The sequence below is a fragment of the Heterodontus francisci genome, chromosome 18, assembly GCF_036365525.1.
Source record: "Heterodontus francisci isolate sHetFra1 chromosome 18, sHetFra1.hap1, whole genome shotgun sequence".
Lineage (NCBI taxonomy): Eukaryota > Metazoa > Chordata > Chondrichthyes > Heterodontiformes > Heterodontidae > Heterodontus > Heterodontus francisci.
The window spans coordinates 15,375,499-15,403,480 of NC_090388.1; the positions used below are offsets into that span (position 1 = coordinate 15,375,499).

The following is a 27,982-nucleotide window of genomic DNA, read 5'->3' on the forward strand; positions in this document are numbered from 1 at the left end:
AAAGTGACCCATTGGTTATAAAGTACTTTGAGACATCCCCTGAGGATATGAAAGGTGCTAAATAAATACAAGTCTTCCCTGGTTTCTTTTGCCATCAGGATGCCCTCTAATACTTTTGCCTTTCAGGTTGATCACTACAAATGATGCCCCTTTTTATAAATTGCCATTAGATTCACTCTTCTCCAGCCCTCGGGCTTAAGATTATTTTTTATCTTCATATACTGTTCATCTGACGCATTGTACTCTAGAATTCATGCCATTGCTTGCGCCTGTCACAGTAAATTATGTAGAAGGAATTAATATTGAGTGCTTTAATGAATGTGACTGCCTGGAAACCATACCTGCATACATTTCCCAAGTTCAAGCAACACTGCATTTATTTAGTGCCTTTAATTTAGTAAATGTCCCCAGGCATTTCACAGAGAAGAAATATATGCCAAGCAGCAGAAGAGTTAGGAGAGATAACTGAAGACATGGTTGGACCAATGGGTTTGAAGAGGCTTTTGGAAGCCATTATAGGTTAGGTAGAGGCCAGCTGAATTACCAAATGCCACAAACCATATTCCCCTTTTTTCTATGGACTCTAATTCAGCCGCTCTACCATTCCCCATTCTGTAACCTATTTGTGTGTGTGTAAACCTCTAGTGTGTGTGTGTGTGTGTGTGTGTGTGTGTGTGTGTGTGTGTGTGTGTGTGTGTGTGTGTGTGTGTGTGTGTGTGTGTGTGTGTGTGTGTGTGTGTGAAAGTTGACACGTAGTTTATTATTTTCATTAGTTTGGCTAAGGTACAATAAAGTTAACCTCTTTCTTTGTTAAACTCAAGAAAACCTGTCCGATTGGTTCTTGTTATGATCATATTGTATCATAAGGTTTAGGCTGACTATGGAAAAGGACAAAGAGCAATCTAGGGTAAGAATAATTAACTGGGGGAAGGCTAACTTCAATAGGGTATGAATGGAGTTGGGGCGAATAAATTGGAGTCAAAAGCTGGCAGGAAAACTGGTAGATGAACAATGAAGAGAAAGAAGAGATAGTTCGGGCACAGTCAAGGTATGTTCCCTTGAAGGGAAAAAGTAAGGCAAACAAATCCAGAATTCCCTGGATGAAAAAAGAGGTAGGGATTAAGATAAAGAAGAAAAAGTGTGCTTAAGACAGATGTGAGGTAGAAAATACTATTGAGAACCAGGCTGAATATAGAAGGTCCAGAGGGGAGGTGAAAAAGCAAATAAAAGAAGCAAAAAGAGAGCATGAAAAGAGACTGGCAGACAGCATTAAAGGAAATCCCAAAGTTTTCAAAAGGCATATAAATAGTAAAAGGGTGGTAAAAGGAGGAGTAGGGCCAATTAGGGACCAGAAAGGGGATTTACACAAGGAGGCAGACGGCATAGCTGAGGTATTAAATGAATACTTCGCATCTGTCTTTACCAAGGAAGAAGATGCAACCCAAGCAATGTTGAAAGAGGAGGTAATTCAGACACTAGAGTGGTTTCAAATTGATAAAGAAGTATTAGATAGGTTGTCTGTACTGATAAAGTGGATAAAGCACCAGGGCCAGATGAGATGCATCCAAGGATACTGAGGGAAGTGAGGGTGGAAATCGCAGAGAGGCACTGGCCATAATTTTTCAGTCTTCCTTAGACTCGGGGGTGGTACCAGAGGACTGGAGAATTGCAAATGTTACACCCTTGTTCAAAAAAGAGTGTAAAGTTAAGCCCAGCAACTACAGGCCAGTCAGTTTAACTTCGGTGGTGGGAAAACTTCTAGAAAAAATTATTTGGGACAAAATCAATAGTCACATGGGCAAATGCGAGTTAATTAAAAAAATCCAGAATGGATTTCTTAAGGGAAAATCATGTTTTAACTAACTTGCTGGAGTTTTTTGAGAAGGTAACAGAGAGGGTTGATGAGGGCAATACTGTTGATGTGGTGTACATGGATTTTCAAAAGGCATTTGATATAGTGCCGCACAACAGACTTGTGAGCAAACCTGTAGCTCATGGAATAAAAGGGATGGTAGCAACATGGATACGAAATTAGCTGAGTGACACCAAACAAAGAGTAGTGGTTAATGGATGTTTTTCGGGCTGGAGGAAGGTTTGTAGTGGAGTTCCCCAGGGATCGGTGTCAGGACCCTTGCTTTTCCTGATATATATTAATGACCTAGACCTTGGTGTACAGGAACAATTTTGAAGTTTGCAGATGATACGAAACTTGAAAGCATTGTGAACTGTGAGGAGGAGAATGTAGAACTTCAAAAGGACATAGAGAAGTTGGTGGAATGGGCAGACAGGTGGCAGATGAAGTTCAATGCAGAGAAATGTGAAGAAGTGATTAATTTTGGTGGGAAGAACATGGAGAGAATATAGAATAAAGGGTACAATTCTAAAGGTGTTGCAGGAGCAGAGAGACCCAGGTGTATATGTGCATAAGTCATTGAAGGTGGCAGGACAGGTTGAGAGAGCAGTTAATAAAGCATCCTTGGCTTTATTAATAGGAGCATAGAGTACAAGAGCAAGGAAGTTATGTTGAACTTGTATAAGACACTAGGCCAGCCTCAGCTGGAGTATTGAGTCCAATTCTGGGTGCCGCACTTGAGGAAAGATGTGAGAGCGTTGGAGAGAGTACAGAAAAGATTCATGAGAATGGTTCCAGGGATGAGGAATTTCAGTTATGAAGATAGATTGGAGAAGTTGGGACTGCTTTCCTTGGAGAAGAGAAGGCTGAGAGGAGATTTGATAGAGGTATTCAAAATCGTGAGGGGTCTGGACAGAGTAGATAGAGAGAAACTGCTCCCACTCATGAAAGGATCGAGAACGAGAGGGCACAGATTTAAAGTATTTGGTAAGAGAAGCAAAAGTGACATGAGGAAAAACTGTTTCACGCAGCAGTTAAGGTCTGGAATGCACTGCCTGAGAACGTGGTGGAGGCAGGTTCAATTGAAGCATTCAAAAGGGAATTAGACTGTTATATGAAAAGGAAGAATGTGCAGGATTACGGGGAGAAGGTAGGGGAATGGCACTGGGGGAGTTGCTCTTTCAGAGAGCTGGTGTGGACACGATGGGTCGAATGGCCTCCTTCTGTGCAAGTAAGTAATGAAACACCTACTGAATTGGCCAGTACACCCACCCTAAGAAAGAATTAAACCTGTTGTGGTCAGACAAAGAGTGGAAAAAGAGGGTTGCCCTTCAACCCTTACTCACTTGACTGTAACACAATCTCCAGTCTCACACCATGGTTCTAAATTTCCTTCCCATAGTGGGAGGCCCAGTTTTGCAGCTATGGCCAAACCAATGTCTTGGTACAAATTCAACAGCACCTGCTTACTCATAAACTAAAGTGGTATTCTATTGTTTAACAACAAAAGATTACAATTTTCTGTTAATTGATGATCTCTTGGCACATGGAACATGAAATATAAGTCAAAGAATGATGGGTGAGGTAAAAATTTAAACCTGGTAGGATACTTGCTTTTTGCCATTGATTTCTGCCTTCTGGGGCATACTGCTGTCTGCAATAAACCAGGATAACTTGCTTTAAGAAACAAAGTATAAGAAAGCAGTGTTATTAAAGAGAGTGCTGTAGCCAGTCACATGGAACCCATCACAAATATAAAAAGCTCTAGTTAATGGTTGAAAAAGTACAAACGCAAACCTTTTAGTCAGATTTCTTTTTTGTTGGCGATGTTTATTACAATTTGTTTAATCCCATGTGTTTGCCTACAGTCTTACAAAAGTGTCCCAGGACTGGGTTAATGGATTTTGACTCTGCAACTTGCTCCGAGTAGAAGTAAAAAGCATCTCAATGAAGGGGCATATTATAGGCTCAGGCTGCCTGCCTGCAGGTCTGATGAATGCCACAACTTTAAAATACTCATCCTTGTTTTCAATTCCCTTAGTGGCCTTACTGCTCCATATCTCTGTAACTCTGTCCTCAAGCCTTTGAGATATCTGCGCTCCTCCAATTCTGGCCTCTTGCATAGCCCCGATTTTCATCTCTTCACCACTGGCAGCAATGCCTTCAACTGCCTCGACCTGAAGCTCTGGAATTCCCTCCCTAAACCTCACCACCTCTCTCTCTCTCCTCCCTTAGAGATGCTCCTTAAAACCTACCCCTTTGACGAAGCTTTTGGTCATCTGTCCAGTTATCTCCTTCTGTGGCTCGGTGTCAAAAATATTTATTGATAACACTCTTGTTAAGAACCTTGGGATGTTTTGCCACATTAAAGATGCTATATAAATGCATATTGTTGTTATAAGCATTTAAAAAACATTCGCAGGATGTTGGGGATGCATTTATCTCCGATCGCCTGTTGTCCTGAAAAGGTGGTTTTAGTGGTGGTGGGTTTTCTCCTTGAACCACTGCAGTCAATGTGGCCATGTTACTCTGACAGTGGTGTTAAAACAGGGAATTCCAGGAATTTGACCTGGCAAAGGTGGAATATGTCCAAGTCAGAATGGTGTGTGACTGGAGGGGAAACTTGCAGCTCATTGCCTTGAAGATATTGGCAATTCCTATGGAATACAACATCTTGCATTTTTTGTGAAAACAGTTTTATGTAAACAGTGAGTGTTAACGACATTGGCTGGGATTTTGTGAGGTCACCTGAGGTGGGGTCAGAGGCGGTGGGGGGGGGGGGGGGTGGGGGGTGGAGGGGCGGGGGTGATGGGCACGGAGTATCGTGACAGGTGGTGGAGGTGCAGAGGGCCTGTTGCCTCCTCATCACCAAGCGATCTTCCTGGGGGCAGGAAGAGGCCATTAATAGGCCACATAAGGGCCTCAACTGAAGAACAAACAGGGGCCTTGCACCTCCCTAAAGAGTAAGGAAGGGGAAGAATCAGTCACCATGGGCAATTCATGTGTACTATGGTGAGCCGATACAACATGGCATTGACAGAGGCAGACGGATAGGTTAACTACAGGCGTTCTCAGCTGGTGGTTGTTGCCTGTCCACGACCTAAAAGGAAATGTAAAAATAACTAAGTAAAAAGTGAATTTGTACCCATGAGTTCTCACGTGATTTAATTTCTTTTATATCCATGGCTGAGCACATTAGACTCATGAGTCAAATTGTGCTTTTCTCCTCTTTGAAGCACTTAAGAGCTATTCTTGTCACTTTGGAGGTGGTTATATAAAAATGTTATTACTGGTTGACTTACATTAACACATCGTTGGGACCTGATGGTGTACACCTTGAAGAGATAACAGAGGCACTGATTATAATTCTTCACATTTCTGTGGAAAGGAAAGTTGTATAAGAGAGCTGGGACAAAGGCAAATGCAACGCTCCTCTTTGAAAAAGGAGGCTGGGAAACTATAGACCAATTAGTCTTTACTTCAGATATTGGTAAATTACTAAAGTCTACGATGCAGAAATTACTAAGCATTTGAGCAATATGAGAAATGGTGAAGTCAGTGGGCAACAAGATGGCAAATGGAGTTTCATACAAGTATGAAGTTGTTCACTTTGGTCATAAAAATAGAAAAGCAGAATATTTTTTAAAAGGGGTGAAACTGGTAAATGTTGATGTTCAGAGAAACTTGGGGGTACTTGTACAAGAAATGCACAAAATTAACAAGCAGATGCAGCAGTCTATTAGGAAGGCAAATGGTGTGCTGGCCTTTATTGCAAGGGGATTGAAGTACAGGAATAAAGAAGTCTTACTAAAATTGTACAGGACTTTTGTAAGACCGCACCTGGAAAACTGTGTGCAGTTTTGGTCTCCACATTTAAGAAAGGATATACTTGCACTGGAGGCAGTGCAGCGAAGATTTACTAAATTGGTCCCTGGGATGAGGGGGTTGTCCTATGATGAGATGCTGAGTAATCTAATTGAGACATACAAGATTCTGAAAGGGCTTGATAGGGTAGAAGCTGAGAGATTGTTTCCGCTGGTCGGGGAATCTAGAAAACAAGGACACAGTCTCAGGATAAGGGGCCGATCATTCAGGACTGAGATGAGAAATTACTACACTCAAAGGGTTGTGAATCTTTGGAATTCTCTACCCCAGAGGGTTGTGGATGCTCCATTGTTGAATACATTTAAGGCTGGGATAGTTAGACTTTTGGTCTCGCTGGCAATGAAGGGATATGGGGAGCGGGCAGGAAAGTGGAATTGAAGCCCAAGATCAGCCATGATCGTATTAAATGGTGGAGCAGGATCGATGGGCCATATGGTCTACTTCTGCTCCTATTTCATGTGTTTTTGTGAAATCATGGGCAGCCAGCATGGATTTCGAAAAGATAGGTCATGTTTGACCAACCTTACAGAATCCCTTGAAGAAATAAGAGAATATAGATTTAAAAATGCAGTGGATGTGGTTTATATGGATTTTCAAAAAAGCATTTGATAAGGTACTGCTTTATGACAAGAGAATGACACATGGAATTAAGGGGAATGGGTAGAGTGATTGGACATTGGTAGAGAAATAGTAAAGGGTAGGGGAGAAAGGAAGTTTTTCAGAGTAGAACGATGTGGCAAGTGTTATTCCAGCCAGGTCTTAGTTGGGCTACTTTTTCTTATTGTATACATAAACAATCTAGACTGAAGGATTGAAGGATGACAGCAAATTGTGAGGGGCAGTAATGCAAATTGTGACAAGGGTTGTAAATGACTGAAGGAGGACAAAGGTGAGCAGATGGGGGATGGATGCAGATCATTGTAACAAAATGTGAAGTATTACATTTTGCAAGGGAAATATGCCTTAAGTAAAAACATTGGAAATGGAGAAAAGGATTGAGGAACCTAAGTGTGCAGGTATTTAAATGTGTCTGTGCAAATAAATAAGGCCTTGAAAAGGACAAGGGGAATCCTTGAGTTTGTAGCTCAAGTTATAGAATATAAAAGCCAGGAGGTAACTTGAATTTATGTAAAACTTAAGTTGGGCTACAGGTAGGACAATTCTGTTCATTTTTGTTTGACATCATATCCTAGGAAGGATATACAAACACTGAAAAAGATGGAAATTCAATAACCTGGTACCAGGGATGAGCAGTTACAGGCATAATAGAAGTACTGAGAGGATAATGGGTAACTTGATAAAGATCTTCAAGACTATGAAGGTTAAAGGGTAAATAATGATAGATTGTTTCCACAAGAGGGCACAATTTTAAGATCATCGCAGAAATTGTGAGAGGGTTAAAAACTCTCTCTACGTTGAGAGGGGTTTGAATGTGCAATTCTCTATTACAAACAATTGTTGAGGTAGAATCCATTAAAAGATAACTAGTTAACTGCTTGAAAAAGAGGAATGCCAGAAGAGAGTGATATTAGATTATGGAGAAAAGAGGTCGGCATACACTTAATGGCCTAAACATGAGAGAAAAGCCTACTTGACCTTGTCCTCACCATCAGCTGTCCCTCAATTTGAGGATGATGTCTACTCAAGGTCACTAGTTTTTCTGCCCTGGGTCTTCAGGTGACTGAACAGGCCGATCCTCGACCCATAGACCTTTGGGCACATGGGGCAGGAATGGGGCAGGAGGTCCCACGAGATAGTGGGATCTGGAGTGCAGAATTTGCTTCTCTTCTTTCCTTCTCTGCCGCCACTCTGCTTCATCATTAAGGCATTTGGACTCAAAGCATGAGGCAGCTTGATGGACAAGTTATCACCATTTTGAACGATTGGTAGCAAGCTCCTCCCAGTCATCAATGTCAATGCTGCCGCGCTTCAAAGAGAGCTTCAGAGTATCTTTGAAGAATTTTCTTTGTCCTCCCCTGGAACGCTGGCCATTTAAGAGTAGAGAATACAGGACCTGGCGGGGGAGACGGTTTTCAGCCATCCGGACACAGTGTCCAGTCCATCGAAGTTGGTTTTGCAGGAGTTTTGCCTGAATGCTTATGGAGCTGGCTTCAAGAAGGACACTAGTGTTTGTTCGACGGCCCTCCCATGGAATCTGGAGGATACGGCGGAGGCAATGCTGCTGGAATTCTCTAGTGCTCTTATGTGTCACTGATACATAGTCCAGTCTCACTGCAGGACAGGAGTGTGGTGACAACAACTGCTCTGTACACCAGGACTTTTGTTGACTTACGGAGGTCTTTGATGTCAAACAGTCACCGTCGTAGTTTGTGGAAGACTGAGCTGGTGCAGGTGATCCGGTGTTGGATCTCCTCGTCAATGATGGCCTTTTGAGAGAGGCGGCTGCCAAGGTATGGGAATTGCTCAACATATTCCAAAGTCTACCCTTCAACATATATGGGAGGTGGAATATTTGGCTGACCAGGTGTGGGTTGATATATGAGTTTTGTTTTGGCAACATTCAAGGACTGGCCGAGTCTCTTGTATTCAGAATTGAAAAGATCGAGAGTGGCTTGCAAATCTGGTGCAGCGTGGGCAATAACACTGCAGTTATCCGCAAACTGTAGATCATGTATGTCTGTGGTGCTTAGTTTAGTTTTGGCACAGAGGTGACTGAGGTGAAAGAGTTTTCCATCCAGGCAGTATTTAATACAAACACCAGAGGGTAGCTGATCTTTCACGAAGTGAATAGCCACTGTCAGGGAGATCGTAAATAGCATGGGGGCTATCATATAGCCTTGCTTGACCCTGGTCCGGATTTTGAAGGCATCTGTCCTCAACAGCAGAACAGGTCAAGGAAGACTGTGCGTCTGACTGGCTGTGAAGACGGAAGAAAGCTGTAGCGGCAAGGTGGTCTTGACACATCACTGAAATCTGACCACTAATCCATTTGATTGTGTCCTCACCAATCCTTCTGTCATGACAGTATTAGTAGGAGTGACCTCCACACAGTCCTTGTGGAGATGAAGTTCCAACTTCACACTAAAGGCACTGCATCGTGTTGCGTGGCACTGGCACTACCACTGTGCTAAATGGGATAGATTCAGAACAGATTGAGCAGCTCAAAATTGGGCATCCATCTAGTGCTGTGGGCCAGCAACAGCAGCAGAATTATATTCCACCATAATCTGTGACCTCATAGCCTGGCATATCCTTTACTCTATTATTACAATCAAGGCAGGGGACTAACTCTGGTTCAATGGGGAGAGGAGGATAGCATGCCAGGAGCAGCACCAGGCATACTAAAAAATGAAGTGCCAACCTGGTGAAGCTACAACACAGGACTATGTGCATGCTGAACTGCAGATGTAGTATGCTGCAGGCAGAGCTAAGCAGTCTCGCGCCAATGGATTGGGTCAAATCTCTGCAGTCCTGCCACATCCAGTTGTGAATGGTGGTGGACAATTAAACAACGAACAGGAGGCGAAAGCTGATGGGGAGGCAGTGGTGCAGTGGTAATGTCACTGGAGTAGTAATCCAGAGCCCAGGCTAGTGCTCTGGGGACAATGGGTTTGAATCCCAGATGGTGAAATTTGAATTTAATCAATAAAACTGGAATTAAAAATGCTTGTTTAATGGTGACCATGAAACCATTGTCGATTGTTGTAAAAACCCATCTGGTTCACTAATGTCCTTTAAGGAAGGAAATCTGCCGTCCATAACTGGTCTGGCCTACATGTGACTCCAGACCCACAACAATGTGGTTGACTCTTAACTGCCCTCTGAAATGGCCTAGCAAGCCACTCAGTTCAAGGGCAATTAGGCATGGGCAATAATGCTGGTCTAGCCAGCGAGGCCCACATCCCACAAACAAACAAAAACAAAGCTGAAGCATTTGCCAACCACCTTCAGCCAGAAGTGCCAAGTGGATGGTTCATCTCAGCCTCCTCCTGAGGTCCGCAGCATCACATAAGTCTGCCTTAGCCAATTTGATTCACTCCATGTGATATGAAGAAATGGCTGAGTGCACTGAGTACAGTCCAAATCCAATCCAGCCAATTACTACCCCATCAGTTTACTCTCAATCTTTATCAAAATGGTGAAAGGTGTCATTTGACAGTGCTGTTGGGTGGCACTTACTCACCAAAACCTTGCTCACTGATGCTCTGGGTTGAGTTTTGCCAGAACCATTAGGCTCCAGACCTTATTATGGTCTTGGTCCAAACATAGACAAAAGAGCTGAATTACAGATGTGAAGTGAGAGTGACTGCCCTTGACATCAAGGCAGCCTTTGACCAAGCGTGGCATCAAGCAACCCACGTAAAATTAAAGTCGATGGAAATGAAGGAGAAAACTCTCCACTGGCTGGTCATACCTAGTGGAAAAGAAGATGGTTGTGGTTTTTGGAGGCCAAGTATCTCAGCTCCAGGACAGCGCCACCTTAAACATTCACTTCCTCCACCATTGGTGTACAGTGGCAGCAGTACCATCTACAAGATTCACTGCAGCAACTCGCCAAGACTTCTTCGACAACACCTTCCAAGCTCCCAACTTCTACCAACTCGAGCAAAAAGAGCAACAGGTGTATGGGAGCATCACTACCTGCAAGTTCCCCCCCCCCCAAATCACAGATCATCCTGACTTGGAAATATATTGCAATTACTTCACTGTCACTGTGTCAAAACCTGGAACTCCCTAATAGCACTGTGGGTGTACTTACACCACACAGTCTGCAGGCATTCAAGAAGGCGGCTCACCACCACCTTCTCAAGGGCAATTAGAGACGGGCAATAAATGCTGGCCTTGCCAGCGATGTCCACATACCGTGAATGAATGAGTTGTGACCTTATGTGATTGTCAGTTTGGTCATTTATGACCAAATGAGCACTTTGAGCACAATGAGTTATTTTTTTTTTTCTAGAATCTCAAATGAACTTGCAATAAGATCATGGTTTGGGAGAAGTCATCAGGGTCTTTGGCTGTGACTGCTGCCAATATTCAAAGCAGGACTTGGCATAAGTTAGAAATAAACATTTTAATACATCTAGTCAAATGTTGGAGATACAACAAAATGACAGAAATCTATAGGTTGACATCATTGTCACAAAATATATGCCTTTGGGGACAAAATAAAGATGAATGCTGCTGATAATGCAGGAAAACGAGCTGAAGATTGTGGCTGGGAGATGCGGGACTGTCAATCTTTTAAATGGTCAGATGTCCTGACTTTCGCCTGTTTGGATTAATCTCCTTCCTCATGATATGTAGAGGATAATGAATGATTGAAGAAATAAACTTACACTGGCTTGAACACATAGCGTATTTTATTAATGATGCATCACCAGAAAGAATTTTGAAATCTAATATGACAGGGAATAGACAAAATGGAACAGCGCATAAAAGATTAATAAATAGTACTAAATAAGTAGGATTGAAGAGACGTCTAAAAAAATTGTATGTTGCATTTTTGTCCCAGTCAAGGTGAGGGATGTTATTCAAGGCAATTGGACATCAGGCACGCTCAGGTGATTTCACAATTAGATGTAGAGTAAAACTTACTCTACTCTTTTTTTTACTTTGGCCTCCTTATCTCGAGAGACAATGGGTAAGCGCCTGGAGGTGGTCAGTGGTGTGTGGAGCAGCGCCTGGAGTGGCTATAAAGGCCAATTCTAGAGTGACAGACTCTTCCACAGGTGCTGCAGAAAAATTTGTTTGTCGGGGCTGTTACACAGTTGGCTCTCCCCTTACGCTTTTGTCTTTTTTCCTGCCAACTGCTAAGTCTCTTCGACTCGCCACACTTTAGCCCCGCCTTTATGGCTGCCCACCAGCTCTGGCGAATGCTGGCAACTGACTCCCATGACTTGTGATCAATGTCACAGGACTTCATGTCGCGTTTGCAGATGTCTTTAAAGCGGAGACATGGACGGCCAGTGGGTCTGATACCAGTGGCGACTCACTGTACAATGTGTCTTTGGGGATCCTGCCATCTTCCATGCGGCTCACATGGCCAAGCCATCTCAAGCGCCGCTGACTCAGTTGTGTGTATAAGCTGGGGATGTTGGCCGCCTCGAGGACTTCTGTGTTGGAGATACGGTCCTGCCACCTGATGCCAAGTATTCTCCGGAGGCAGTGAAGGCTACTATACCTCCACAATATGTCTTAATACCCATTTCAGAAGAGTACAAACCACACAACCTGTGACCCTTCGATAAGCGAGATGGCCAACGAATGTGAAATAAGGGCCCATGCTGTGCCAGTTCCCTACTTATTTTGAACGGGGTTAAAATTGTATGCAGGACAATTACAATCAGTAGCGAGGAGAACTTTGTCTCACCGATTTGGATTGAATTCAATCTTATGTTCCAGAAAGAACAGTGTACTAACCCATTGGCCTACTTAGTCCCCAGTGGGACTTTCGAAACAAGTGTAGGTAGAACATTAATCAGATGTGCTTGCAGAGCTCTGCTTAACTTGGAGGATGCAACCTTGCCAAAACTCAGTGACAGTATCATTTATATTTGGCCTAAAAAAAAAGGATAATATTAGAGGGTCAAATCTTTCTATCACCTGAACTCATATAGGTAGGAACACTTTCCATTTGAAGAATGGATTGTAAGTATTATAATCTATTCCATTGAACAGTAATATTATACAATGTCACTTCTCGTCCTGTATATTTACACTGTGGCAAGTGGAATTCAAGTGGGTCACAACTATTGCATATGTTGTGTGTGTTGAGTGTGTCTTGGGTGCAGAAAATGTATCAGCATACGTTGGAACTTGGCACAGGCCAAGAATTCTCAGTGCCCTTTTATTTAGTTGAATTATCTAGGAACCATTTGAAAAGTAGGAATGTACAAAGCAAATAATGTTGGTTTCTTCAGTTTTTGTTTAGTTTGGCCAAAATGAAAAAAAAAGGCATGTAGAATAATCACACACATTCATCAATGCTGCTTGGGGGTAATTTTATGAATTAGGAATTTGGAGCAGGAATAGGCCACTTGGCCCCTCGAGCCTGCTCTGCCATTCAATAAGATCATGGCTGATCTGATTGTAACCTCAACTTCACATTCCCCCCTACGCCCAACAACCTTTCATCCCCTTGCTTAACAAGAATCTATCTACCTCTGCCTTAAAACTATTCAAAGACTCTGCTTCCACCGCCTTTTGAGGAAGAGTTCCATCTCTGTCTTAAATGGGTGACCCCTTATTTTTAAACAGTGACCCCCTAGTTCTAAATTCTCCCACATGAAGAAACATCCTTTCCACATCTACTCTGTCAAGATCCCTCAGAATCTTACATGTTTCAATCAAGTTGCCTCTTACCCTCCTAAACTCCAGTGGATACAAGCCTAGACTGTCCAACCTTTCCTCATAAGACAACCTGCCCATTCCAGGTATTAGTCTAGTAAACCTTCGCTGAACTGCTTCCAACGCATTTACATCCTTCCTTAGATAAGGAGATCAGTACTGTACACAGTACTCCAGATGTGGTCTCACTAATGCCCTGTATAGCTGAAGCATAACCTCCCTACTTTTGTATTCAATTCCCCTTACAATAAATGATAAAATTCTATTAGCTTTCCTAATTACTTGCTGTACCGGCATACTAACCTTTTACGATTCATGCACTAGGACACCCAGATCCCTCTGCATCTCAGAGCTCTACAATCTCTCACCATTTAGATTATATGCTTTTTTACTCTTCCTGCCAAAATTGACAATTTCACATTTTCTCACATTATACTCCATTTGCCAGATCTTTGCCCACTCACTTAACCTATCGATATTCCTTTGTAGCCCCCTTATGTCCTATCACAACTAACTTTCCTACCTATTTTTGTGCCATCAGCAAATTTAGCAACCATACCTTCGGTCCCTTCATCCAAGTTATTTACATAAATTATAAAAGGGCGGCACAGTGGCGCAGTGGTTAGCACCGCAGCCTCACAGCTCCAGGGACCCGGGTTCGATTCCGGGTACTGTCTGTGTGGAGTTTGCAAGTTCTCCCTGTGTCTGCGTGGGTTTTCTCCGGGTGCTCCGGTTTCCTCCCACAAGCCAAAAGACTTGCAGGTTGATAGGTAAATTGGCCATTATAAATTGTCACTTGTATAGGTAGGTGGTAGGGAAATATAGGGACAGGTGGGGATGTTTGCTAGGAATATGGGATTAGTTTAGGATTAGTATAAATGGGTGGTTGATGTTCGGCACAGACTCGGTGGGCCGAAGGGCCTGTTTCAGTGCTGTATCTCTAATCTAATCTAATCTAAAACGTCGAGGCACCAGCACTGATCCTTGTGACACACCACTCGTTACACCTTGACAACCAGAACATGACCCACTTATGCCCACTCTCTGTTTCCTGTTAGCTAGCCAATCTTTGACGCACGCCAAAATGTTACCTCCTACACCATGAGTTTTTACTTTCCTCAATAACCTTTGATGTGGCACCTTATCAAATGCCTTCTGGAAATCTAAGTACAGTACATCCAACTTTATCCACAGCACATGTTACTTCTTCAAAGAATGCCAATAAATTGGTTAAATATGATTTTCCTTTCACAAAACCATATTGATTACCTTGAATTTTTCTAAGTGCCCTGCTATAACGTCTTTAATAATAGTTGCTAACATTTCTCTAAGACAGATGTTAAGCTAACTGGCCTGTAGTTTCCTGCTTTCTGTCTCCCTCCCTTTTTGAATAAAGGAGTTACATTCGCTATTTTCCAATCTAATGGAACCTTCCCCAAATCTAGGGAATTTTGGAAGATCAAAACCAACGCAACAACTATCTCACTAGCCACTTCCTTTAAGCCCCTAGGATGAAGTCCATCAGGACCCAGGGACTTGTCAGCCCGCAGCTCCAACAATTTTCTCAGCACACTTCCCTCCCTTCCATTTCCTGATTTACAGCTATTTCTGGGATGTTACTTGTATCCTGTATGGTGAAGACCAATGCAAAATACCTGTTCAATTCATCTGCCATCTCCTTATTTTCCCTTATTAATTCCCCAGACTCCTTTTCTATAGGACCAATTGTTCACTCCTTTCTTTTTTAAATTTCAATAGAAACTCTTACTGTTTTTATATTTCTCACTAGCTTTCTCTCATACTCTAATTTTTCCCTCCTTATTAATCTTTTAGTTGTTCTTTGCTGCTTTTTATATTCTGTCCAATCTTCTGACCTGCCACCCATCTTTGCGCAATTATATGCTTTTTCTTTAAGTTTCATACTATCGTTAACTTTTTTAGTTAACCACGGATGGTGAGTCCTCCCCTTGGAAATTTTCTTTCTCATTGGAATGTATCTATTCTGTGTATTCTGAAATATCCCCTTAAATGTCTGCCACTGCATCTCTATTGACCTATCCCTTAACCTAATTTGCCAGTTCACTTTTGCTAACTTTGCTTTCATGCCCTTATAATTGCCCTTATTTAAGCTTAAAATACTGGTCTTAGAACCACTCTTCTCTCCCTCAAACTGAATGTAATATTCAATCATATTATGGTCGCTGCTACTAGGGGTGCCTTCACTATGAGATCATTGATTAATCTATCTCGTTGCACAATTACAGGTCTAGTAAGCCTCCTCTCTGGTTGAGTCCAGAATGTGCTGTTCTAAGAAACTATCTCTAAAACATTCTATGAACTCTTCATCTAGGCTACCTTTGCCCATCTGATTTTTCCAATCTATATGTAGCTTAAATTGCCATACATTTCTGACAAACACCCATTATTTCTTTCACCAGAACCGTTGAAAGGTCACTGACCTGAAACGTTAACTCTGCTTCTCTCTCCACAGATGCTGCCAGACCTACTGAGTAGTTCCAGCATTTCTTGTTTTTATTTCAGATTTCCAGCATCTGCAGTATTTTGCTTTTATATACCCATTATTTATTCCTTTATTCCCCATCCAACCATGTGACTACTGTTAGGGGGCCTGTACACCACTCTCACAAGTGACTTCTTCCTTTATCTTTTCTCACCTTGACCCAAACTGCTTCCACATCCCAGTTTCCTGAACTTAAGTCATCCCTCTCTATTGTGCTAATACCATCATTAATTAACAGAGCCACCCCTCCACCTTTTCCTAGCTTCCTGTCCTTCCTACGTCATGTACCTTTCAATATTCAGGTCCCAATCTATGCCATCCTGCAGCCATGTCTCGATAATGGCTACAGATCATACTTATTTATTTCTATTTGCGCTATCAGTTCATCTGTTTTGTTTTGAATGCTACGTGCATTAAGATACAGAGCCTTTAGTTTTGTCCTTTTATTATTTGTGTAACTTCTAGCCTTGTCTGCTGATTTACTCTTAGATTTGTAATCACTGTCCCTCCTGTCACAGTCTGTTTATCATTTCCCATATTAATACCTTTCTCTCTTGCCTTATCTCTACTCTTTAATTTATCACATCTTCCCAAATTTGATCCCTTGCCCCCACCATTTAGTTTAAAACCCTCTCTACTTCCCTAGTTGTGCGACTTGCTAGAACACCGGTCCCAGCATGGTTCAGGTGTAGACCATCCCAACAGTACAGCCTCCACTTTTCCCAGTAATGGTGCCAGTGCCTCACGAACTGGAACCCACTTCTACCACACCAGTCTTTGAGCCACACATTCATTTCTCTAATCTTATCTATTTTAACTCTGGACTATGGTCAAATGGGAAATATTAAATTAGCCACACATTATACACCCCATCTAATTTTCCTATCATTGGAGTCATTGAGTGGGTTGTACACTGGCCATCCAATTCATTATTATTGGCCATGTCTCATTGTCATCCATAGTTAAAATGACCTCCATTGTGTTTTATAACTTACTGAGCCTCCAAAAGTGCTCTCTAATAATCACCAAAATGAGTGCCCAGCTTCAAGATGCAGAAAAAAGCCAACAGAAGAATAGAGGATTAAAAAGATGATTCTAAAAAGATAAGAAAACCCAAAGTGAGAAGAGGGTCATCGGCCAATCCACTCCATCCAGAGTCCATGGGCTGGATTTTGTTATCGTACCATCAGGGAGTGGCGGTGGGTGTGCAAAATATCGGCCGTCTGGCCTGTGATGTTAGCGGCCAGGCCACCACGATTAAACAGCGGATGGCCACTTATCATAATGGTCGCCCCCTCAATCACGTGGTAGGGGTGGCATTGACAACGCCGTTTACGGCATCTCCTTATGTTGGATTGCAGAGTTCAATGCTCCCTTCCTGCAACAGCACGCACTTGCAGAGTTCCTCCCTTTACCCAACAGCACCCACTTGCAGAGTTCCAACCTCCCCTCACATTTGCAGATTGACCTTAGTGGCAATGTCCAATATTAAAAAAAATTCAACAGAATAACAAGGCATAACTTATCTAACCTGTGCAGGCAACGAGGACCCGTGCCTCGGTGGCGCCAGATTTTCAAAGACGGACAAGTGAAGGCACGTGAGTGCCGCATGTCATGCGGAAGATTCTGAACAGCTGGTAGGATCGTGGCAAATTACATTTTAATTCATACAAAATGGTATTTAACCTATTTAAAGTATGGTCCCGTCGCAGAGCGGCGGAGGTGCTGCCACAGAACTTCGCTGCTTCTGAGAAAATAGGAGATCGGAATTATGGCGTCGTGTTCCATAGCGGCCGAATCTGTGCTGATTCTACGCACCCCCCCCCCTCCCCCGCCATAGAACCTGCCTTCAAACTGAGCACAAAATCCAGCCGCATGTGTGATTTCTCCATCACACAATTCTCAGGGTTCCTGACAGATGGAGTTCCTCAGGGTAGTGTCCTAGGCCCAACCATCTTCAGCTGCTTCATCAATGACCTTCTCTCTATCATAAGGTCAGAAGTGGGGATGTTCGCTGATGATTGCACAATGTTCAGCATCATCCGTGACTCCTCAGGTACTGAAGCAGCCCATGTCCATATGCAGCAAGACCTGGACAACATCCAGGCTTGGTCTGATAAGTGGCAAGTAACATTCGCACCACATAAGTGCCAGACAATGACCATTTCAAACAAGAGAGAATCTAACCATCTCCCCTTGATGTTCAATGGCATTACCATCGCTGAATCCCCCACTATCAACATCCTGGGGGTTACCAATGATCAGAAACTGAACTGAAGTAGCCACATAAATACCGTGGCTACAAGAGCAGCTCAGAGGCTAGGAATTCTGTGGTGAGTAACTCACCTCCTGACTCCCCAAAGCCTGTCCACCATCTACAAGGCACAAGTCAGGAGTGTGACGGAATACTCTCCATTTGCCTGGATGGGTGTAGCTCCAACAACACTCAAGAAGCTCGACACCATCCAGGACAGAGCAGCCCACTTGATTGGCACCGCATCCACCACCTTCAACATTCACTCCCTTCACAACCGATGCACAGTGGCAGCAGTGTGTACCATCTACAAGATGTGTGCTGCAGCAACTCACCAAATTTCCTTCGACTGTACCTTCCAAACCCATGACCTCTACCACCTAGAAGAACAAGGGCAGCAGATGCATGGGAACATCACCACCTTCAAGTCCCCCTCCAAGTCACACACCATCCTGACTTGGAACTATATTGCCATTACTTCACTGTTGCTGGGCCAAAATCCTGGAACTCCCTTCCTAACAGCACTGTTGGTGTACCGACAACCGATGGACAGCAGCGGTTCAAGGAGGCAGCTCTCCACCACCTTCTCAAGGGCAATTAGGGATGGGCAATAAATGCTGGCCTGGCCAGTGATGCCCACATCCCATGAATGAATAAAAAAAACTTCCCTTCATGGCAGCTGTTGATTTTCTACTTTCCTACATTAATGAGCTTCTTTGAACAGGGCTGTCAATATCTCTATAACCTTCATTTCACAGCAGATTTTCATTCAGTTCCTTTTTAAAGGTTCCATATCGACACCCTTTCCTGGGAATATATTGTGTACCCACTATACTGTGACCCTGAGATTCTGATTGCCTGTTATTTTATTTCACCACCCTGCTGTCATGCCCACATTCAGGGACAGGTACCAACATGCTGCACCACGGACATTTGACAAAATTATTGACTCAACCACATACATGGGGGCAATTAATCTGTATATAAAATATATAGCCAATCTAATGCCATCAAAACACAGTCCGATTTAAAACGCATTTCTCGCTGTTTAGTGAGATACCTGAATTGTTTTTGCTTGCACTAGTAGTCAATGTCTGCCCGCACACTAGATGTAGCGCTGTGGAGAATGTGGATCGATATCCATCCATCAGGAGTGATCTTGATCTCTTTCTCTCCCCTCTCTGTATCCATCTCCCATCCCTCGGTCCCACCTGTTTCTCTACCCCTCTCCCTGTCCCTCTCTCTCACCCCCATCCCTTTCACTCTCTCTCTCTCTCTCCCTCAACCCCCGGCCCCATTGCTGAGAGCAGGAACAGCAGTTTCTGAACTTTGGACCAATTCAGGGGCCTTTAAAAAAAAAAATCTGAACCTGCCCAAAAACCTCCGAATCTGTCTGAAGTTCAGAAGCGCTGTTCCCTCTCTCAGCACCTGTCAGCTGTGAAACTAACACTTGTGAATTTTTTTTTAAAAAAGCTGGTCAAAGAAGCCAATGGGAAATTTCTCCTCCCTGAAATTACATCATGGACCCCAAAATCTTTTACCACGGACACTGGTGTCCATGTATGGACACATTTCCGACCCCTGCCACATTTCTGCCCTTGGCTTGCTAGTGTTCCAATGAAGCTCAATGTAAGCTTGAGGAACAGCATCTCATCTTCTGATTCGGCACTCTACAGCATTCTCGACTCAACATTGAGTTCAACAATTTCAGAGCAGGACCGTCATTATATTTTTAAAAAATGTATTGTTTTTTTTAAACCATGTGTCCGTCTTAAACCTGTTTTTCATGCTTTGGCTTTTGGACAGAGCTATTATTCTGCCACTAACACTCTCTCTGGAATAATGTTTTGTCTTTTGCAACTACTACCACTCCCTTTGTCTTTCGTTCTGTGACATCCGTTGTTAATCTCTCCTGCCCTCTACCCTATCACACACCTTCCCTTTTGTTCTTCTTCCACCCCCCCACCCCTCCCTTTTACTTGCTCAAAGCCTATTACATTTCTAACCTTTGCCAGTTCTGATGAAAGGTCACAGACCTGAAACACTAACTCTGCTTCTGTCTCCACCGATGCTGCCAGACCTGCTGAATATTTCCAGTAGTTTGTGTTTTTACATACCGTGAGGAATTATTCTTCCCTCTGACCTCACTCAAGACTTTTGAACTTCAGACTTGTGCTCTCTAGTTCTTATTTTCATTGTCCAAGATAGATAACTTTTTTACTCCCACTTTTATCTCTATGATACTGGTTCATGTCCCATGCCAGAAACTCAAGCACAAAATCTAGATTGACAATCCAGGGCAGTGCTGGGGACACGCTGTACTGTTGGAAGTGCCACCTTTTGCATGAGACATTAAACTGAGGACCCATCTGTCCATGGGACTTATTTTGAAAAAGAACAGGGGAGTTCTCCTCAATGTTCTGGCCAAATTGCCGGTTGTGGGACATCGCTGTGCACACATTGGCAGTTGCATTTCCTGCATTTCAACAGCCAATTGGTTGTAAAGCACTTTGGGATGTTCTATGGTCATGGAAGGTGCTATCTAAATGCAAGTCTTTCTTTCATTTTCTTGCAGACCTGTACCATGTCTCCTCTCATGATAATAGTCAAAGGCCAAGGTTACAAGTGAGACCTGTTCAACAGTGGTTTTATATTGCATCTACATTAGCAATGAGTTTGCAAATTTCCAAGGGATGAAAGAGGAGCATTTGAATAAATAAAGCCCAGAAAGATGGACCAATTTCCTTTATTAGAAAGATACATCTAGAACAAACCAGCAGATATACTGAAATTGGTAATGCTACATGCCAGATGTACAGTACTATACACAAAAGTGCATTGTCACAACTGATTAACAGTACATTGTCAACGACTGCATTTAAAAAAAAATCTAAGTTGTTCAATGAGTGAAAATGGAAATGCAACAGTACAGAACAAGGCTCAAGTTCCACTAAGAGTTTAAAGGCACTTCCAGATGTACATACTACAGATGTACATTGACACAACGGCCAACAATTAGGAAACTATCTGTAACTAAAATGGCAGTAAAGGGTACAGAGTTTGTCAGGTAGGTGGTTAAGTGGTAGTTACCATTAAGTGTGTCTGTAGCTGTTATCAGTCTTCTGTTACAAATCCACTTAAACTGCAGTTTAAAGAAGCCGAGCCTTGGACTTCAAATTATTTTCTGTGATTGCACTCAGAAAATATTTGTCAAATTGACCATTCCCATTATACATTGTTCTTACTAAATTGGATCCACTCTGAGTATTTTTTGCAATCCTGTATAATTAACATTTGAATATACAAATCTTGGGAGCAGTACAAAGTTGCAGTATCCATTTTGGCTGATGTACATTTTGTTTTTAAATTAATTTATGTATACTCTATACTACATGTTCCTTAAAAGTACTGCCGCCTTCTTTCAAAGACCACACATGGTGGAAACTGTAAAAAGTTTCAAAAAGTACTAAATTGAGTCAGTTAAATCAATGGCAGACAAAAATGAACGTGCATCATAAGTTAAACATCTTGGTCAGTAACTACGTATTGGGTGTACCAGCACTGAGCTTTCAACAACTGTGGTCTCTGAGGTTGTTTTTTTGTAAAGGAGTAAAAGAATAGGCAGTCCATTCAAAAGATAATATTGAGTAGACAGACTGTGGCATTGTGGATTCATGTACCATCGCACTGTGCCACAGAGTGGTAGAATGCTGGCAATGCTTTGGTGATTCCCTAGAGTAGTGTTCCAGTCTCAAGTCAGGTCAGAGAAAAGCACAGAGCAGAGGCTCGATGGGGCTTTTACCACCCCTGCTACTCACTCCCCACCCCACAGGGAGGGAGCAATCAAAGCCTATGAGCCAGCCTTCCCATACGGAATCGGTCATGGATGTGATAGGCATGATTCATGTGCGGGACCCTGTAAACGGAGGAACGGAATAGAGGTACCGATACACGCCCCAGTACAGTTTGAAAGGGATCGGGGTCAGACGTTGAGGCGCCCTCCCAGTGGGCAAGCTGTGCTTGTGACCCATGCTCCCCTGGTGGAGTGGAGCTCTGAGCTGGACCACGGAGCGACATGGTGTGGGGACTTTGAACATCCACCCAAGAGTTCGTCCCAACAACTACAGAAGCACAGAAGGAGAAGATCACTTGTCAACACTTCCAGCAGCAGCTGCTGCACAGCTCCAGGGAGAAAATAAAACCCAGGAGAAGAGCATTGGGGTATTAACAAAATAAAAGGTGCGGTTTTGGACATACCTGTTGACTGTAAGTTACAGATAGGAAGGCTTTAGCTTATGCAAATTGCATGGCAATGCTTTGTCACTGGGAAGGGTGAAGAGTGACACATCCTCAGTGAGTGTGCCACCCGCAATATGGCAGAGCCTTAAACCCCACGGCAGAGTAGGGAAAAAAAAACACTATTCTATTTAACAGAACCACCTGGCCTGGCTCTGCAATGACCATCTGAACCATTTATGCTGATATTTTCCTCTGAGTTTTAACGAATGCTTAAATATATTTACAAAGGACTCATTATGCATGTTGAAAATAGTATACAGAAGAAAAAGATCAGGATTAGTGGACATCTTTAAGACGAGATTCCCATTGCATGAAGGGATCTGACCTACAGTCAGCAAATGTGGGGCTTGTAATGGGGCTGAAAGAGTTATTCCAACTTTAATATTAAAGTAACCATCCTTATTGAAACAGGCATGTTCCAAATATCAAGGGGGCAACAAGCCATCCAACTGAAACAAAAAAGTAAAAATAGATGCACTGTTTTGCCCGCAATATGTTTTAAAAAAAATTCGGGCATTATTTTCAGTTTTTACCACAGCTGGAGACATTTTGAAAGTGTTCATCGCCTCTCAGTACTCACCTAGAGAAGCAGCTCCTTAGAATGTGTTTCAACTAACTGGTGGTGCTGCAGTGAGTTAAGCAAGTCACACTGGAGGAATCCAATACCATTATAGAGGTGGGAACAAAGATGCCCAGGAAATGTTACTGAAATGTAAACCAAGGAACACTTTTTGTGACTATGTAAACTTGAGCATTTATATCTAAACAAAAGCAAATTAAGAAACGAAACCCTGTATCCTAATGGGAAACTGGGAGTTGGGGAGAAGAGGTATTTTTGAGATATGGGGGTAATTTTGACTTTGGTTAATCTGTAAAATGGACAATATCGAATCAGTTGCCCATTATACATGTCTCCTGATTTTTATTCCCATGGAAGTCCGTGTGTAACATCGGCTGATCGAATTTCACCCTTTTTACGCTATTGCCCAGTGCCATGATGCCTATTCAAGGGGAAATAATGATTTACCCAAAGGACAATCTAACTTTCTTCTTCTGCTTCAATTCCACAAACCACGGGGGGAGAAGGTGGTCAGTGAAGGTCAGTAACAGTGGACAAGGAACTCCAGATGACTTCGGAGTGTCTCAAATTGGCCAGAAATGGCAGACAATGCTGGAGGCAGGGGGAGCTGGGGGAAACCAGGGCTTGGGAACCAAACAAAACCAAATTGTAGCTCAAGGGCAGCAGGGGATGAGAACACAATGCCATGTAAACAAAGTATTCTCAAGGCAATGGTATTCACACGTCAGACATGGTTCATTAAACAAAATAACTTACTGTGGGGCGTAGGCTTGTGTCAATTTATAAAGCATTAGGAAGAGAAGAAGCTAATATTCACAACAGCTCTAAATGTAAACTTAGAATATTCAGTTTTACTTGTATCCTGATCTTAGTGTTTAAATCAACAGCGCGTGCAGCTTTGTGGAGAAGGCTGAAGTACACGGAAAGGCGATGATGTGGGCATAGGGTTTATTTTTTTAAATATCCATATAACGAGGAAAGGTGGCAGCAGCTTAACGAGTGGTTATCCTTTGACACTATCATTCATTTTCAAAGCAGTGCTTTCATAATGCAAATCTGGAAATAAGGCCAAAGGAATGTTAAATGGAACAAAAAAAAAGGAAGTAATTAACAAAAGCAAAGCATTCAGCCACATTGCGACTGCTCTTCAATAAGTCTTGTAAAACTGACAGGATTTTCCTCCCATCAGTTCTGGGCAAAAAAAAAAGCAATCACATTTTCCCCTTCTTGTTTAAATAAATGGTCTGTTGAGAAGATGGGAAGTCTTTGTTTTATTCCTAACTCTTTCTTTTTTTAAAAAAAAATGTCACTTGTTGCAGCATAAGTTTTCAAGTCTAGTTAACATTGGTGTAAGTTCCAGATATAAACAGTCCAGTTTGAAATGGAAATCAAATGCCCTTGTTAATTTACTACCGAGACATATATTCTAACACTGAAAGAATACATCTCCAATTATAAACGTTAAAATATCAATATTCTTATCCATGTCCTTTTGCCATACACATTGATCCAAAGATGATTCCAAGTTACATCAGCTCGTGAGCTTCTTTACATGGTGCAGGATTTGTCTGTGGAGCCCTGGACAGCTGGAGGAGGTCCCACACTGGGGTTACTCTTGGGAAGAACTACAGGCTTTGGCCTCAGCGCAGGGGGTTTGAGCTGCACCCCCATTCGGGGCGAGAGAATGGGCTTGAAGGTGCTCATGGGGTCACTGGAAGAGCTGGTGCTCCGCCGAATGGAAGAGTCAACGCTCTTCAGCAGCACCGAGTGGTGCGGGCTCCTCGACTCCGAGGAGGCGAAGGGGGCCGGCGAGCTTTTCTTCTGCTCCAGCGTGTCCAGGACCACATCGGGCGCGTGCTTTGCCGTACTCTGGCGCTCCAGCTCCCGCAACTCGCTCAACGCAGTGTTCATCGTCTCCTCAATATCCTGCCAGGAAAACAAAAAGAGAAAGTCCTTTTGTTAAAAAAATTTCCGGAATAATTTTGGCTTTTCTTGAAAGATACATTCACTGTGTCTGACTGTCTGAAAATTTGCAAAGGTTTGGTTGCAGAAATCGCATTAGCAACAGGGCCCCTTAGTATCCTTATTAGGAATGCAACCCTCTGAATCATTCGCCAACAACTACTTGCATTTATATAGCACCTTTAATATCCCAAGGCATTTCACAGAGCGTTATCAAATAAAATTTGACACTAAGCTACATAAGGAAGCATTAGGACAGATGACCAAAAACTTCAAGAGATAGGTTTTTAAGGAGCTTCCCAAAAGAGGAGAAAGAATGAGAGAGGTGGAGAGGTTTAGGGAAGGAATTCCAGAGTTTAGGGCCCAGGCAGCTGAAGGCAAGGCCACCAATGGTGGAGCGATTAAAATCGGGGACGCTTAAGAGTCCAGAGTTGGGGAAAAGCAGATGTCTATGGCACAACCATGTCCCATGCTCCTTAATACCATGGCAAAGGCAAAACCCATTATGGAAAGTTCTGAAAGTTGCAATCTGTGATTGCTCTTCATTTGAGGTGATAAAGGACAGAATCACTGGAGAGCTAAGACAACCAAAAATGAAAGTTTTGACTATTCACACACACACACACACATAATATAAAGACAAAATAAAATTGCAACTGTGGCATGACTCAGCTGCTATGAGGAAACCCCGACAGCAAAAGTCATGGAGACAGTGGACAGCTGAATTTCCAAGCAGAAAATAATGGCTTTTATGTCAGTTACATTCACACCAACAAAATAAAGTACATTAGTGCGCTGGATTTAGGGGGCAGGAACCAATGGGTATGTTTTCTGATCAGCTTGGTTCTAGTACAGGTGTTAAGTGTCCATACCAAAAAATGTGGAGGATATACCCAAAAATCATTCCATAGTCAGTATGGAAAACATCAAAAACATAAGAAATAGGAGCTGGAGCCGGCCATTCGGCCCCACGAGCTTGTTCCGCCATTCAGTATGGCAGATCATTGACCTCACCTCACTTTCCTGCCCTATCCCCATATCCGTAGATTTCCTTAGTGCCCAAAAATCTATCAATCTCAGTCTTGAATATACTCATCAACTGAGCATCCATACCCCTTTGGAGCAGAGAATTTCAAAGAAACATAACCCTCTGAGTGAAGAAATTTCTCCTCAGCTCAGTCCAAAATGGCCAACCCATTATCCTGAGACTCTGCCTCCTAGTTCTAGACTCTCCAGCCAGGGGAACAACCTCTCAGCATCTACTCTGTCAAGCCCTCCTAGAATTTTATATGTTCCAATGAGAACAACTCCCATTTTTCAAAGTCGCTGTTCGCACAACCCCAAGAATACAAATGAGGCCTTTAATATTTAAAAAAAAAATGAAAGCCCAGATGAAATAATATCCCTATAGTTTCTTAGACAACTAAAATCTCTTTGCATAAACATATTTATGGCAGCTTCTAATTCACAACATTGTGTGTTTTTTTCAGCTAAGTATCTGAAATAAGATCCAAAAGAATTGCAAACATCAATACAGGTTTTAAGGCAGATCTAATTATTTAGACTTTCCCTTGTCAAACGATGTTTTTGATAGCTATAATGATTTTCAAAGAAATTTGCTTTCCAGCCCTTAAATCTTCCTCTCCCACACATTCCATTCCAGCTAATGCTGAATAACACACCAATGTTAAGCCTTCTAATATAAAATCCTTCATTTCAGAGACCCCTGTAGTAGATTCTAGCATCTTGTATTCAAAAATCCATATACGATCATCCCTAATTATATACCCATGTATTTAAGGGGTAGATTTTCAACTTGCCATGCCACTTACTGGGCAGTTTCTTTCATGGTCAGTTGATTTACAACACTAATTTTACACCTAGGCAGCAAACTGAAAACCTATCCCCCTTTCTCACATAATAATTAGAATAGTTCGTACAAGATTTCTTTTGCTAAAGAAAAATCTTTGTTCTGCCATGTGAAGTGCGCATATGCCCACTTCCAATCCAGATGCTAGGCAGATAAGCTTTCTAATCTTGCTGATGCCAATCTGCCTACCTGTTGTGAGCGCACATCAGTTACACAAGGTGGGCCCTCCTTTGAAGATGCCCGCCATGCACTTGGGGCTGTCTACTTCCAGCTCTGAAGAATTGCCCGTTTCCACCCCTGCCTCAGTCCAGCTGCTGCTGAAACCCTTTTTTTTCTAACCTCGAGACTCGAGTATTGCAATGTTCACAAGGTGAGCCTCCTACTGCCACCCTCTGTATACTTGAGAGCTCATTCAAAACTCTGCTGCTCAGCTCCTAACTCACACCAAGTCTCGTTCGCCCATAGCCTCACACTCTCCGCCCCCCCATCTCTGTAATCTCCTCCAGCCCTACAACCCTTTGAGGACTCCGCCCTCATAGAATCATAGAATGGTTACAGCACAGCAGGAAGCCATTCGGCCCGTCGCACTCCTGCCGGCTCTCTGGGAGAGCAATTTAGCTAGCCCCAGTCCCCCGCTCTTTCGCCGTAGCCCTGCAATTGTTTTCTCTTCAGGCGCGTATCTAATTCTCTTTTGAAAGCCACGATTGAATCTGCCTCCTCCAGCCCTTCAGGCAGTGCATTCCAGATCTTAACCACTCACTGTGTGAAAAGCTTTTGCTTATGTTCCGTTTTGTTCTTTTGCCAATCACTTTAAATCAGTGTCTTTTGGTTCTCGACCCTTCCGTCAATGAGAACAATTTCTCGCTATCTATTCTTATACAATCCCAATTTCCTTCACCCCCTCCATTGGCATGCTCAGCTGCCTGGGGCCTAAGCTCCAGAATTCCCTCCATAAATCTCTCTCCTCCTTTAAGACGCTCCTTAAAGCCTACCTCCTTTATCCTAATATCTCCTTATGGTGCTCGATGTCAAATTTTGTTTGATAACGCTCCCGTGAAGCACCTAGAGAAAACTTTCTATGTTAAAAGGTGCTGTATGAATGCAAGCTGTTGTTTGTTTTACAATTAATGCAAGAGGTGGAGTTGCGGGGGGGACGGAGAGAGGGGGATACTGTGCCTTCTCTCCTTAGATGATAGCAGCTGATATTTCAAAGCACACAGAATGGAGAATCTCAGATCTATCACTCCCCAGCACCAACCTGCTGTACCACCGAGCATGATGAGATAACAAACCAATAACGTTTGGCATAATGCAATGATACCAGTGAGATGTAAAGTAAACTCAGTTGAGCATTGCTTGGTAACAAATGAATTGGGACAGATTTGAGATCTGAAAACGAAGATGGTATCTGTGCAGCAAAGATTCAGGAAATGTTGCACTGAAAGACC

General features: G+C 42.8%; 1 protein-coding gene across 4 annotated transcripts in view; it reads right to left on the bottom strand.

Moving 5' to 3' along the window:
* Positions 1-20,563: 20,563 nt before the first annotated feature.
* Positions 20,564-27,982, bottom strand: part of LOC137379474 (SLIT-ROBO Rho GTPase-activating protein 1) — a 278,218-nt gene continuing 270,799 nt past the window's right edge. For all 4 annotated transcript variants that reach the window (XM_068050344.1, XM_068050343.1, XM_068050345.1 and 1 more), the window contains exon 22: positions 20,564-24,628. In XM_068050344.1, coding sequence (XP_067906445.1) covers positions 24,251-24,628 — 378 coding nt within the window. In that variant the 3' untranslated portion in view covers positions 20,564-24,250. The remainder of the gene's footprint in view (positions 24,629-27,982) is intronic.